The sequence below is a fragment of the Chenopodium album genome, chromosome 24 (assembly GCF_948465745.1).
Source record: "Chenopodium album chromosome 24, dcCheAlbu1.1, whole genome shotgun sequence".
Classification (NCBI taxonomy): domain Eukaryota; kingdom Viridiplantae; phylum Streptophyta; class Magnoliopsida; order Caryophyllales; family Amaranthaceae; genus Chenopodium; species Chenopodium album.
Genome location: NC_137857.1, coordinates 1,184,754 through 1,200,200, shown reverse-complemented (window position 1 = coordinate 1,200,200; position 15,447 = coordinate 1,184,754). Strand labels below are relative to the sequence as shown.

Sequence of the window (15,447 nt, the reverse complement as noted above, 5' to 3'; positions counted from 1 at the left end):
TCCTGAGGGTTTGAAGGGATGTCATCCGCTGGTTCTTCTTCAGAAGAACTTACAACCTGACCTTGTCCAGGTCTTTTGCTGGATTCCGCTGCCTTAGCGGCCTCAGATGCTTTAGCTGCTTTGGCGGCCTCAGCGGCTTCACGGGCAGCAGCTCGAGGCTGGTAACTGGTACTCTTTACCCTTGGCATGGTGTTTACACCTATATTGCCAACGTTAGTGCCGTATTGATTAAAATAGCGTCTCCCAGTAAAGCTGCGTAAGTGATAACGGACACTAACAGGCTCAACGTCAAGAATTTCAATATCGGCAGGAATATCAGGGTTAGCAGGGTGAAAGGCACTTTCACGATGAGCAATGGTCCTATGTATCATAAAAGCGCGTTTTTCTTCTTCAGAAGATAACGTCTCAAATGGATAATCAATATTATCAGAAAGGGAAGACGAATTACCCTGATTACTACCAGTTTCTTTGCCTAAAGATTGTCTAATTAAACGACGCCTAGCAGTACTAAGGTTAGGAAAATTCTCTTCGACACTATCTTCAGACATTTAATTGAATATAAGAAAATAAAAATAGCATGTAAAATCAGGGGTTAGGGTACGACAATACCTTCGATGAAAATCGCTGATTTAATGCCTTTAACTGATAAGAAACGACGAAGAAAGAGAAAGTACGCCCGAAGAACTGGAATGCGCAAACCGAAGGCAAAGAAGATAAGAAAGGAAAGAACTTTGGTCAGCAACTGAAGCTTTTTGAGAGAAAACTAAGAAGGAATGCGAAGTAATGAGAAAATGGCGTAATTTTGATCTAAAAAGGGGAAACTGAATGGCCAGTTGAAGTGAAAGACGGTTCAGAGATCCGACGGTTGTTAATTGATAAATTTTTTCAAAAAGCAGCGGCAGGATTTGTGACACGTGTAAAATTTTCCCGCTCAAAAAAAAAAAGGGGGGGGAAAACGGTTGCACTACCTTAACGTACACATTGAAATCAGTTGACCTTGTAAGCTATCGGCATACAAGGTCACTTGGGGAGGAAAACGGAGTTTTTTCGCTCCCAGGTATTTTATAATGAGTTGACCTTGTAAGCTATCGGCATACAAGGTCACTTGGGGAGGAAAACGGAGTTTTTTCTCTCCCAGGTATTTTATAATGAGTTGACCTTGTAAGCTATCGGCATACAAGGTCACTTGGGGAGGAAAACGGAGTTTTTTCGCTCCCAGGTATTTTATAATGAGTTGACCTTGTAAGCTATCGGCAAACAAGGTCACTTGGGGAGGAAAAGAGTTAATAAAAGTAATGACGAACACGGTGTTACGGCACAAAAATTGTCCTCTTACATAAATAATAATAATAAAAAGTACTAAAAGTAGAAAACAAATATAAAACTTCTCAGCAAAAGAATATAGGGCTTAAAAATATATAAATATATAGAAGCTAATTTGTCTGGATACAAGCCAAGCAAGTAAAATGAATTGTGACAACGGCGAGGTCAGTAATAAAACTTTGTTAGTAAGCAGTGCTTGAGAGAGCACAAGAAACGTTGCTACAATAAAATTTCCAACATAAGGAAAAGTCTGAAGAATGAGATGTGGAACCCAAAGTTTGTTTCGTTAGGTTCAGCTTGTTACTCATGTTAACTGAGCACGATGACGAATGATCATACGTCCTCACTTGGGGGGCTAATTGTATGGGATGATATCTGGGAATGACCGATATCTTGTGAAAGCACATGACCAGGTTTCAATAATTATAAGAAGATGCTGATATGTTACAAAAAGAAGACATATCGGCCTGCCGGAATTCAACACGTGGCAACAGAAGCTCGACACTTGGCACAAAAGGCTCTGCATGGATGAGAGCCACCTGTCAAGGTAAACTATTATAAATAGTAGGTAAGACCTCATTAATGAAAAATTAATGACACTCTCTTACTCTTTCTCTCTCTATCTTCTCTCTTACTTATCTTCTCTTCTAAAACACTTTCTGACTTTATCATCGGAGTGGTTATCCCCGGATCACCCCGGGGTTAGCTAACTTCTTCTCATTGTGTAGGTTCTCAGCTTGCCGATAGAAGTATCAAGATCTTAGGTCCGAATTCTTGGGGAAGTCAAGATCAGACGGAAACATGGGCAATTTTCACGGGAATTAATAAATATAAATAAAAGTAGTAAAAGTATATTGAAAAGATAAATTTACATTGGATATGCAAAAAAAAAAAAGTAGAGAGAGAAAGTAATAAAAATATATGAAAAAGTTAAATTTGCACAAATATAGTTACAAATTAAAGGGAATTTTGGTAAAAAAATTGATCAGAGTATTAATGATACTTGAAAAAAGCAAATGGGACTATCATTTTGGGACTTACAATTGGCCATAAGGGAATATCAATAAGGGACGGAAGGAGTATTAATTCCCTCCAATTGATAGTTTCTTAGTAGTATGTCTTATTTTTAGTCCCAAATTGATAGTTCTATTTGCTTTATTCAAATACCATTAATTCCCTCCAATTGCAACAATATTTGTGCAAATTTAACTTTTCATATATAAATTTTGTTTTTTAATGTAATTTTATTTTTTCTCTCTCTACTATTTTACATACCCAATGTAAATTTATCTTTTCAATGTAATTTTATTACTCCCTCAATCCCCGAAAGAACGACCCATTTGGGTTGATTATGCGGGTATTAAGAAAGTTAAATAAAAAGAAGTAAAGTATATTAAAAATATAAATTTACATGGGGTTTGTAAAAAAATTGAAAGAGAAAGTAATAAAATTACATGGAAAATCAAATTTTAGTGTGGAGAAACTAATTTTGCACAAATATTGTTGCAAATTGGTGGGTATTTTAATGCAAATGGGTCATTCTTTTTGGACTAAAATTAGCCCAATGGGTCGTTCTTTCGGGGACGGAGGGAGTACTTTTATTTAAGTATCTTAATTCCCGTCATTTTTGCTCATAGGGGACTATCATTTGGGGACGGAAGGAGTAAATAACTATTTTAGTTTAAGAAATAACTAAAACGTAACCATTATATGGGAACGCCAAAAGGACAAACATAACCCTCTTTTAAGAACAGAGGATGTTTTGCCAATTTTTAGCTCAATTTTGACAAAATGACCTCTAAAACCTTAACTGAATAATTGTTAGTACGTAAAAAAAACGACACTCAAATTGTTGTTTTTTTTTTTTTTTTTTGCTAATTTCGAGGGCCAATTTGGACCCTTAAGAATTAAAATGACTCCAAAATCTTAACTGGACAATTTTTTACACGTAAATCGATACATAATGGGAAGACAAAAGGTTATGAGTGTAACAATGACAAAAGTCAATACTAAAGGTGTACCAATGATTATTTCCCTAAAGATTAGAGGTTATTAAACGTTAACTTACGAATTAGTCACAAACTCACAATTAATTAGTCCAAACTACTTCAAAGTACATGTATACTGAGTATAAGAATGCATACCTGTACTTCACAATTAATTGTGCTCTCACAGTCGGAGTGCCAAAATCATTTCCTGGTCTAAGAATGTAGTTCTGAATTCTGAGTACTGTTGGTAGCTTAAGTTATAATGTTCCCTTTGCTTTATACTTTTATGGAAAATAAACCTATTTGTAAATCCTGTCATCTTATTTTTACCATGCAACAGAGTACATTATCCATCTTAAAGTAGCAAAGTTCCTAGTAAATCAGAAAACAAACCCTTATTTACCAAGCAGGATCTCTGCTAAGCCGCCCCTCATCACGAAAACTAGGTATAAACATGTTTGTAAGAACTAGTTAAAACAAGGTAATCAACTATAGCTAATAAAGAAGTACCACTGTGTTAAACACTAATTAGGAGAACACGAATCAATAATCAGTAAGCTTCAATACCTTGAATTTGGTGGTCATTTATAATAATATCTGACACTGCAGGAAAATTCTATAATAACCAGGTATGTAACTGATACATGGAGTAAGATTTGATAAATTGCTGCAGTATGAAATTCCATCACAGTATAAATGTCATCTTACTAATGCCAATATCTATCTTAAATTGCGGATTTTCCTGTGAATCGAAAGACAGACCCTAAACTAACCAAGATACATAGATGCACAAATTAACCTTAATCCTATGTATGCACATATTCACACTGCTGCAGGCCTTCCATCTTTTCTGGGGTCACTTACCCCAGTAAGTTTACCAAAGTATGTGTTACCAAAAAAATTCTTTCCAGTTTTCCGGCCTAGATCAACTGAACTATCAAATGTCTGTACAATAAGCTGGCAGATTGCTCCAATTTCAATAGGCTGCAGTTTGTGACCCCTCTTCTCCAAGAAAGTCCTCCTTCCTTTATTGAGTTCAATGTGCTCCCCATCAAGCACAGTCACATTCTCGTATAAGACTACATTCGGAATTAGCTGCAGAACATCAATTTTCACTTAGAGGTTGGCCATTGCAATTCAGCAAAAAGATTATATTTTGGACTCTATCAGTTAGAAATTATTTCTGATAGTCCTTTAGATTAATTTTTTGACAGCAAGGAAAGTGAGAAAAATAAAACCTTATGGTAGACTCTTGCGCTTTGGACAGCGGTGAGAGGATCCATTCCCAGAACAAAATGGTTTAGGAAAACCTGGGTTACTGCTGGAATTATGTTCATCCCACCACTACCACCTACAACTCCTGCCAGCTGATCATCCTGTCAATTAACCGAAATGGGAAACATGATCAAACTTCACAAAAGACAAGAAAGATGAAGAATATTAATACAACGCTGTCCTTCTATCTTACCTTGAGAATAATGAGGGGAGTCATTGAAGACAAGGGTCGTTTTCCTGGTTGTATGAAATTTGCAGGATCAGGAGGAAGACTGTCAGGGCTAACTTCTGCAGGAGTTGAAAAATCACCCATCTCATTATTTAACACGATCCCAGTAGAAGGGGATAGCACACCGCCTCCAAATGGATAGTTGACTGTTGTTGTTACTGACACTGCATTTCTCTCTGCATCAACGATGCAGAAATGACTCGTTCCATTATCTTGAAGCTGACTCCACCTACATGATTCAAGCATATGTTAAATTGTACTGTAAAACCTTCCCACTTTAATTTCCTTCCCCTTTATCAGTCTATCTTAATGTAGTTAAAAAACTCCTTCCTTTATATACCTGCTCAGGTAATATTCAGGAGGGAAAGTTGTGTTATCATATATCTTATGCCAAATTTCCTTCGCAAAAGATGTGGAAGTCATGTCGGACATATACTTGGTAATGTTAACATAAGCAGGATCGCCCAAGTTCATTCTGACAGCAAACATATGCTTCATTGCCTCAATCAGTCTATGTAAGCCTAAAGGCCCTTCAATCGCATTGGGGCTCCCATAGTTGTTTAGTATGTTTAGTATCTGTATTGCACCAGAAAAAGAAAAAAAGAAGCTCTTTAAGTTGGGGAAAAAAAATGTATCTTAAACCATACACTGAAACATTTAAGCCTTGTAGATATCCTTTAGTTTTACATATAAAACTCCTTACTACTAGGTTTTTAATATTTACTTCGTACTTGTATAAAGAAAGGATCTGGCAAAGACATATTCTAAGAATCTAAGACTCTAAGGTCACAAATAAGCTGATTTTAGCAATAGGCATGATGTTTGCAGATGTTGGATTTTTCGCGACTGTTGATACCTTACAAGACCTAGGGTACTTCATAAACAACAAAGATATAATAAACATTGGCCAATGGCATGAATGCATGATATCAAAGGTGCAATGTCTGAAACCTTACTAACAGTTCAAAGCATCATAGACTGGTAATAGAGTGTTGCCAAAAGACACAGTCCAAGCACATTTTTTATGCATCACTTAGATGGATATGAGATGCAAGTGCTACCATGAGTGCATCAACCAGTAGCTAAGAGCACTTACCAGGGTCATTCCCAGGGTACCGCTTGAAGGAGGTGGCATTCCTAGTATCGTATACCCCATTACATCAGCTGCTAAAGCTTTTGTTACTTTCACTTTGTAATTCCTAAGATCTTCCTCTGTCAGAATCCCACCTGCCTCTCTCACATCCTTCACTAACTTCTTACCAACAGTGCCACTGTAGAAGGCTCGAGGCCCTTGGTCCGCTATTGCCTTCAAGCTTTCTGCAAGCTTTACATTGTAGCATATGTCCTTTGTCTGCAAGAGCTTCCCGTTTGGTGCAAACACTTGCCTTAAACCAGGATCAGCCCTGATCATATTCTCATGTTTTAATATGTTCTTTTCAAGATATGGAAGAACCTCAAAACCATTTTCAGCAAAATGTATGGAAGGCTCGAATAGTGTTTTCCATGAAAGCCGCCCATACTTCTTCCATGCTTCATGGAGACCAGCCAACTCACCAGGTACACCCATTGACAAGGGGCCTGAAAGCTTCGCCGCAATATCATTGTCATACATGTTCTGTTTTTGTTACAAAAAATATCAATATAATGTCAATATCAACTCTCAACCTTACTGAGTTTCAACACAAGTACTCAGATTTAATGAGTACAGAACAAACCTCTTTCCAAAAGCAATACAATACAGTCAATTTTGATTCAGTTCTAATATAAAACAACCAAACTACTAAACAAAAATCAACCAATCAGATAAAATAGTGACAAGAGTGAACCTCAGAAGCAGCTAAAGGAGCAGTTTCTCTCATATCAAACGCTAAAGCTTCTGATGTTGATGCAGACCTGACAACCATGAAAGCTCCTCCTCCTATTCCACTAGCCATAGGATTAACCACACCCACACACAGCGCGGTTGCAACAGCAGCATCAACAGCATGTCCACCAAGTCGGAGCATCAATGCTCCAACCTCTGAACAACGACGATCATCAGCTGCAACAATCCCTTTCCCTGACTCCACAATTTCAGGTACATCAACTTGTGGTTTTCCATTCAACTTTTGTTCATTGTTTACCAACCAAGAAGTCTTGGTACTCCCAAAAGCAAGGCCTAAAATAAGGCATTTGCAAAAGAGAATGATCAAGTTTGTTGGAACTTTCATCTGTTTGTGTAAAACTTACAAATAAATTTGCAACTCTCAAAGATTACTAGCATAATGTGATGCATTTATACTTAAAATCCCAGTTTCTTTAGTCTAAAATTTCGTGCTCATGATTAAGTGATGACTAAGGAAAAGTCATAAGAACACCAAAGTCAATAAAATGGACACATGAATTAGAATTTTCATAAAAATGGAGTTATATATAATTAGTAGAACATATGAATTATCAAAACTAAAATGTAAGGAAAAGAAAGGGATAATGGTTGGCTATTACAAGCGGTGGATGATATCTTGATATTCACATTATATTTATTGTTGATATGAGCTAGAGTGGTAAATACAACTCATTATATAATTTTTAATATGGTGCTTGATCAAACTTTCATGGTTTTTTATAGAATATGATTAACTAGGGATGTTGAGTTCATAATTGTTTAAGGTTATAACTTATAAGAAGGCATTTTAATTTGAAGGATGATGGGATATAGATGGTGATTTGAGAAATAGTATATAAAAAATTGTGATAAGAGGGTTACGAGCCAAACATTCATATGCTGTATCATTATTCCATTTCATATTATTTGCAATTTTAGAGGACCGCAAGCACTCTTAGGTAAAATTTGTATGTAAGAGTGAAATGGAGAGAAACACATGGATGAAGAGATATAAGAGATAGAATTGACAACTTAAAAAGGATCGAATAAATTTATAATAATGTGTTGCATCCATTTTTGCTAAAGAAGCAAATAAAATGAAACGGAGGCAATATGAAATTTGACTTTTCAAAGTGGCATTGTTTAACTTTGACTTTATTTTTGTAATTAATAACAAAGGATACACATCATCGAATGAGGTTTTATTAAATTAGTTTATTGTATTTTATAAATGTAAATCATTATGCTAAGTACTCGTAGTTATTTACATTTATAAATGATATAATTATTATAGATATTAATGGTAACAAACATTTTATGAACCTCACATTTTGTGTTTAGTTTTCGTGTATACTTCTATGAAAGCTACCCCCATTTCAATAACGTGAATTGATTGTTTTTGTCATTCACTTAAAGATACCACTTTATGTTAGATTCCAATAATTGAAGTTCGAGACTCCAAATTGAGGTTCATATTCCTTCTTATGTTTTTTTTTTTTTTTTGACGGGCATATTCCTTCTTATGTTGTTGTCTCGTTCAAACTACAAAAAGTTAATAATTGCGCTAGAATGTGATGTATTTCCAAACTCATTGCCATGATAAAAAAAAAAAAAAAAAAAAAAAAAAAAAAAAAAACAGCCTTAAAATATACTCTCTTTTTTTTAATTATAAAATTACAAAAATGACCTCATATATATCAGCGTATTTTAGGCATATCACAATTACTAAAATTACTCCGTATTTTAGGCATATGACAATTACTATAAATTACTCCGTATTTGGTCAAACCGTAATATGAACCTAGACCCAATTAAAATCTATGTGCAATTGTGTATATAATTTAGGACAACTTCTCGTAAAAAAAAAAACACACACACACAACTTCATTGAACAAATCAAAACATTTTGACTTTCAAAGACTATCCAATTTTAGAACACACGGTCAAACCCCATCCCAAATAACTATAGAATCTATAGCCGTAAACTCGACATAGATTCTCTGATATTTCTATTTCATACCCCATATTATTTACAACTTTGAACATTATTCGCGAGATACTTTTATAAAATATTTCAAAATTTTTTTAATAATATAATACGGATGTAATAAATAAAAACAAAATAGAATATGAAAATGAATCTTCCCCTCCTCAAAATAACTGAGGGGGAAGTTGACTTCGATCATTTAATTTATATGTTAAAAGATTTAAAACAAAAACTCATCCTATTACGATTTATAATAGGGCGTTGTTTAGCGTTCTACTTAATTATTAACTCTTCGATTTCGAAGAAATTGATTGAAAATCCACTATGATAAAAATGATTCAGGATGGTAAAATTAAAATGAAAATGAAAATGAAAATCATGATCGTTGTGAATTTACCTGCAATGACGAGTAATGCAAGAAAGGAAAAGACGAATTTGCCCCAAGAGTTGGATTTTTTATGGGTGTTGTTGCTCAGAAGAGGAGTCTCCATGGCAAGATTAACAAAGGGCCTCTTTCATGAAATTAGGAGAGAGAAAGTGAGAGAATGACAAAACGTGGTGGTTTATAACTGGCACAAAATTAGTATTTATTTCCACTCAAAAGAAATTAAAAAATATAATGTACTTGTATTTTTTTAAGGAAAAAAGATTGTATTATACGCATTTTACTTATGGCTTGGATTATAAAAAATGGTAGAATGGATGGTTGGTACAAATGGGGGAGGATGATATGATATCATAGTTTTTATCGATGTGACATTATGTGGTAGGGACAAGTTAGTTTGATTTAAATATATATTACTCCCTCCGTCCCCTTTTGATAGTCCCTTATGGTCAAATTTTAGTCCCAAAATGTTCACCCCATTTGTTTTTACAAACAACCATTAATATTAATATTTTACCAAAATTCTCTCCAATTTGCAAAAATACTTGTGCAAATTTAAATTTCCCATGTAAACTTAGTTTTCCCGTGTACTTTTATTATTTTCTCTCTCTACTTTTTTGCATACCCAATGTCAATTTACTTTTTCAATGTACTTTAACTATTTTTATTTGTATTTATTAATTCCCGTGAAAATTGTCCATAAGGGACTATCAAAAGGGGATGGAGGGAGTATGATACTCGTACTAAGGGTTTGTTCTCTTACGTTGAAATTCAGTTCAGTTCAATTCAATTCAGTTCAGCTCAGTTCATTTCAGTTCAGCTCCTAATTTCCTTCTCTTATAAAATATTCATTTCAGTTCAGTTCAGTTTTGCTCAGTTCAGTTCAGCTGAGTTCAGTCAATGAGAACAGGCCCTAATTTAATTTAAATTCAAGAATCTTTGGTTTCCATAATCCTCCATACATCATTAATCATTTAAGGGTCTGTTCGCATTTACTAAACTAAACTGAAATGAACTAAATAGAGCTAAAATGAATATTTTATGAGAGAATAAAATTAAGAACTGAACTGATTGAAGTTGAACTGAACTGAATTGAATTGAAATTAAGCTGAAGTGAACATGCCTAGCTTTCATGTCAATTGCTTGCATCGCCTTTTGTTTTGGTTGTATTTTAATTTAATTTTTACAAAAAATTAAATATTCATTTCCACACTTCATGCCTAGATACATACTATCTAAGGTCTGTATAATTTACTTTATTTTGCTTATCTGATTTAATCTGGGATTTTTTATTTGAATTTATTTTTTCTGATCAGATTTAATTGTCCAATGTGACCAAAATTCATGTTACATATATGAAAAAAATATATCAAGTGAATTCTTGTTACATTGTAATAATGTGACTTTTATTAATATGAAATTTTCATAATAATTTTTATTACAGAAACAAAGATATTCCACGACTAAAATGCACATAAAACGATAAAAAATGTCATAACATAATTGCGATATTCGAAATGAGGGATATCCAGAATTTGAATCGACCCGAAAAGTTTTGGATATCAGATATCCAAAATGTTATAGGATAATTTTTAAATTTGATTTATCTTTAATGAAAATAAAAAAAGTAATGCCCAAATTTTTGGATTTTTGGATTAGATATCCGAAATCCAGATAAAAAATATGAATATTTAGATTAGATCTTCGTTATATCATATCTGTAATATTTTTTAATATTGGATATCTAAAAAATTCAAAAATTGATATCCGAAAATTTCAAATCAAATATCCAAAATTATTATCGAATAAGATATCCTAAATATAGTATCGAATCATATGCAGCTTAGATCTTTGGATTATTTTGCTCAACCCTATTGACAATGTAGTGGATTGTTAAGGATAACAAATTGTCAATTGAAATGAAGATATTTTAGAGAACGCTTTAAAAAAAGAAAAAAGAAAAAGAGGCTCATTTTTTTTTTTTGGTGTTTAGAGAGCCACAAGGACGGATGATGAGAATCGATCCCAAGATCTCTTGGAACCGGGAGGGAAGCTCTAACCACTTGAGCTATCCCTCACTCTCAGAGGCTCCTTTATTTAGTGAAAGTTTAATTTGTTTGTGATGTTTAACTTTATTAGACATGTTTTGGACTTATTTTCAGTTCACTTTACTTTCCTACTTCAGTTTAGCTTAGCTAATGGCCTCAATAATGTTAGTTCTTAATTATTATTTTGTTAATTAATACTTTCTCTGTTTTTTTAAGGGTTATGTTAAACGTCGCCCTCATTTTTCATACTAACGCCCGCATTTTGTTTTGAATGGACTATTATGCCCTCTCTTTCTCACTCTCATGCTTTGGAGGCACCTACTCTGAAGCTAAATTCTCCATGAAAGTGGTTGTGATGTGTTCATTTTACATATATATTTATCCCCGTCCCTTGGTCGTAATTAGTAGTGTTTTTGGCTCCTACGAGCCACTTTTATTACTAATTTGTGTTTTCCAGTACTTTGGTAGTTTTGCTTGAGTTTTGTAGGAATTTGCGTACTTAGAGCATTTTCCCGGGTTTTCGAGGAGCATCTACAAGTGTTGGAAGACCGCGACCCAATTCGTTAGCCCAAGACCGATCGGAGTTATCGACCGGTGACTAAGGGCTCAGTTTGATGGCACTTGGGCCGAGTTCGGAGGCCCAAAGGTGGAGTTCGGAGGCCCAAAGGCCTCGCCCAAGCTACGAAGCTTCGCCCGGAGGCGCGCCCGACCGGGCGGGGCGGATCAGCACCTTGAAGAGTCCCGCGCCCGAAGACGCGCCCGACCGGGCGCGAGAAGCCTTCAGAGAAGAGAAAAGGCTGGCCCGGTCGGGCGAGCCACTGCCCGACCGGGCGCGAGTAGGCTGTGGACTTGTTTAGTTTTCCGATTTAGTTTTGTTTAGCGAATAAGCTTGCTTAGTATTAATGTGATATTATTAGGCAAGATTACTACTTCTTTTTCATCTCTCTTACTCTAGATTTTAATTCTCTCTCTCACTACTTAGACTTTCTCTCTCAAAACTTATTCTCTCTTGTTCCTTAACTCTATTGTAATTCCGCCGTCTTGGTGCGATTTCTCTCTTAATTAATCTCAGTATTTTATTCATTCAATTCCTTCATGTTTTGTTTAATTATTATGTTTTGTTTAGTTTTAATTATGTCCGAGTAGTTTAATTCTAGGGTTTAGGGGGATCCATAATTAATATGAAGGGATAATTTATTATTGTTGATTATTGATATTGCATGGTAATTTCTTGTTGAATTGTTTTAATTCTTTGCAATTGGGTTATGAATCGAGCAGATGTAATTTGATTGTGAATGTTTAGCAATATTGAATTAATGAATCGAGCAGATGTTAATTTGATGTTAAAGGCTAATTTCAATAGGAACTTAGATCTAGTAAATTGCGAGAGCCTGTTAGATCTATGTTGATTAGTAAATTGCGAGAGCCTGTTAATCATGTTATCTGTGCAATGTTGATTAATTAATTGTTATGTTTTATCCCGGAATATTAATTATTGGTGAACCTGTGACCCTAGGCCTTCTTATTATCGACTTTCTCCCTAAACTTAATCTTCGTAGTATAATTTCATATTAAATACAACAAATCGGTTACTTTAATAATTTAGATTATTTTAATTAATTAGGAGTAGAAAGACCAGTTTCCCTGTGGATTCGACCCTACTTCCCTATCTACTTTAGTTAGAGGATTTAGGTAATTACTTTTGATTAGGGGATACGACTTTACCCTGTCAGGTTGTCTCCTCCATAACTCATTGGCTCATTGCAGCAGATAATACGAAACAAGTTTGTAATTATCTCCATATGACTCTTAATTCATCCATAATAATTAAGCAACTTCGGAGCTATCTCCATGAAGCACCACCATCTCCCCTACCAACCACTAATACCACCGCAGTCACCATCTCATCACCAGCCACCACCACAAACACCACCAGCCGTCCAGCAACCATAACCAGTAGCAGCTTTTTGAATTTTTATTTTTAAAAAAATAGAGAAAACACCCAAATATTTCGTAATTCGTAGGTGGAAACGCCTGATTTTTTCGTTCCACCTACGGGTTACGAAATCTTTAGGCGTTTCCAGCAAAAAAACGCCTATAGATTTCATAGCTCTTAGGTGGAAACGAAAAATTCAGGCGTTTCCACCTCCGGGTTATGACATTTTGAGGCGTTTCCCGACTACTTTTCGTCCCTGAACGGCTGAACATGATGATTTTTGCTACCCATTTATGCCTCGTGAAGAATTTGAAATTCTAATCCAGTTAATTATTTGTTAATTTTATTGTGATTAAGGATTTCTTTATAATTACATTTTTGTATAGTATGTGAAATAAATCAGCAATTTATTGCAAATATCAATCTTATACTATGTTGAAATTGTATTTGTGTATTGGTGGACTTATTATGTGTTCGATTTAAGGATTTGCAATGTGTTGTGTATTACCAATATTACACTTAGATTGTGTTAGAGAATCCATGAATTGTTTGAAATGAAAGATGCTTCAATGGAGGAGAACCGAGAACAACCATAAGCTAATGTTAACGAAGATTTCAGGGTATAAGGTTCAATGGATGAAAGTGAGAAGGAGAGGGGCAAAGTGGTACTTGTATATTTAGTTGCGGGCGTTAGTATGTAAAATACGGGCGATGTTTAGCGTTCCACTTTTTTAATGCTTGCAACACTAGTCTAAAATGGAAATATCACATTACTTGTAACACACTACAATTAAAAAGTTTTTGGGGAATGTTGTACTATTACATACTCATAACTCACTTAATTATACTCCTAACAATCGCTCAACCTCATTTTAAGTTAATTTTATCATGTGACACCTACTTTTCTCAAATACCGTTAAAAATAAATGATGGGTTACAACTTACAAGTATAAACAAACAAAAGAATTATATCCACCATTAAAATTTCATCATCAATTCACTCTTTGTAAACCTTTTACTGATGGGCTTGGACTAGTGGTGTTTTGTCTTTTTTAAATGGCCCAAAATTTACACCGCAAATTTTAAGGTGCATCATGGCGCACCTTGAAATAGGTGCATCACGCCTATACTTTTGAACATTTAGTAAAAAAATCTGAACAATTGCAAATTTTGCACATGTAGTAAAAAATCTGAACATCACAAATTTTGAACATTTAGTTAAATTTTTTTGAACAATCGCAATGCATCACGCCTATACTTTTGAACATTTAGTAAAAAAATCTGAACAATCGTGAATTTTGAACATTTAATAAAAAAAATTCGAACATCACAAAATTTGAACATTTAGTAAAAAAAAACTGAACAATCGCAATGCACCACGCCTTTTTTTTTTTTTTGGAATGGAATAGGGAGGGGGTGATTTTCATTAAATGATAATAGTCATTCGGCACTTACAATCATCCCTTAAGAGATCTAAAATCTCAATACAAGAATTAAATACCCCTAAACTAATGACATCGCTTCTGAACTGATCCTGGATAATTTTATATGTCTTTGCATCGTTCTTGACGGAGCTCCATTGATTTATAGTCGCAAAATAGATATAACTTGATTGATCATCAAAATCTGCAAATTTGACAGGCGAATCTTCTAAATCTACACCCTTATACAAACAGACGGACAATTCCACAAATTTACAAGACGAATGTTCTAAATTTGTATCCCTACACACACTAAAACCAAACAAACAAACAATACGAAACCCTACATGGAGGGACTGACTATAATCATCATACTGGTGGTGATTTTTATTGGCCAAAACATTAAATTAAAGAAGAATTTTGGGCTTACCATCGATGAAAATCGATGGCAGCCCTTAAGATTTAATATGGTGGCTAGGTTTGAAGAGAGAGAACAGAGAAAATTTTAGGGTTTTTTATGCACCACGCCTATAGTTTTGAACATTTAGTAAAAAAATATAAATTATAACAAATTTGAATATTTAGTAAAAAAAAATCTGAACAATCGCAAATTTTGAATTATTACGAGTCAAACAAATTTTGAAAGAAGTTTGTCTGACTCGTAATAATTCTATAGTTTTGTAATATAAACCAGATATTTACTGTATACAAAATTAACATTTCTTATAAGATATGAACATAAATATTGCATGTTTATGTTCAGCTTTTGTGAATATTTATATTTTCTTACTAAATGTTCAATTTTTGTAAAATGTTCAACTTTTTTTTACTAAATGTTAGGTGCACCATGGTGCACATAATACTAATTGAATTTACACTACTTTAGTTGAAAACCTTAATGGGCTCTTGAGTATCAGGCCCAAGTGGGGAAGCCATCTTGGCACCAAAGCATTCGGTAAATAACAATTCTAGCAAGTAAGTCATTTGTTAT

At 34.3% G+C, this 15,447-nt stretch overlaps 1 protein-coding gene across 1 annotated transcript; it reads right to left on the bottom strand.

Moving 5' to 3' along the window:
- Positions 1 to 3,925: 3,925 nt before the first annotated feature.
- On the bottom strand, positions 3,926 to 9,362 carry LOC145611646 (glutathione hydrolase 3-like). Its single transcript, XM_081666991.1, has 7 exons — positions 9,064 to 9,362; positions 6,642 to 6,973; positions 5,912 to 6,430; positions 5,156 to 5,391; positions 4,780 to 5,044; positions 4,550 to 4,687; positions 3,926 to 4,406 (listed from the first exon to the last, which is right to left on the bottom strand). Exons 1-7 carry the CDS (start codon positions 9,155 to 9,157, stop codon positions 4,134 to 4,136), a joined length of 1,857 nt encoding a protein of 618 aa, XP_081523117.1. The 5' UTR covers positions 9,158 to 9,362; the 3' UTR covers positions 3,926 to 4,133.
- Positions 9,363 to 15,447: the final 6,085 nt, after the last annotated feature.

Coding starts and splice junctions, on each gene's coding strand:
- LOC145611646 (XM_081666991.1), bottom strand. CDS start 9,157: ATGGAGACTCCTCTTCTGAGCAACAACACCCATAAAAAATCCAACTCT. Junction 6,974..9,063: donor TGCATTACTCGTCATTGCAG/GTAAATTCACAA, acceptor GCCTTATTTTAG/GCCTTGCTTTTGGGAGTACC. Junction 6,431..6,641: donor CTCCTTTAGCTGCTTCTGAG/GTTCACTCTTGT, acceptor TAACAAAAACAG/AACATGTATGACAATGATAT.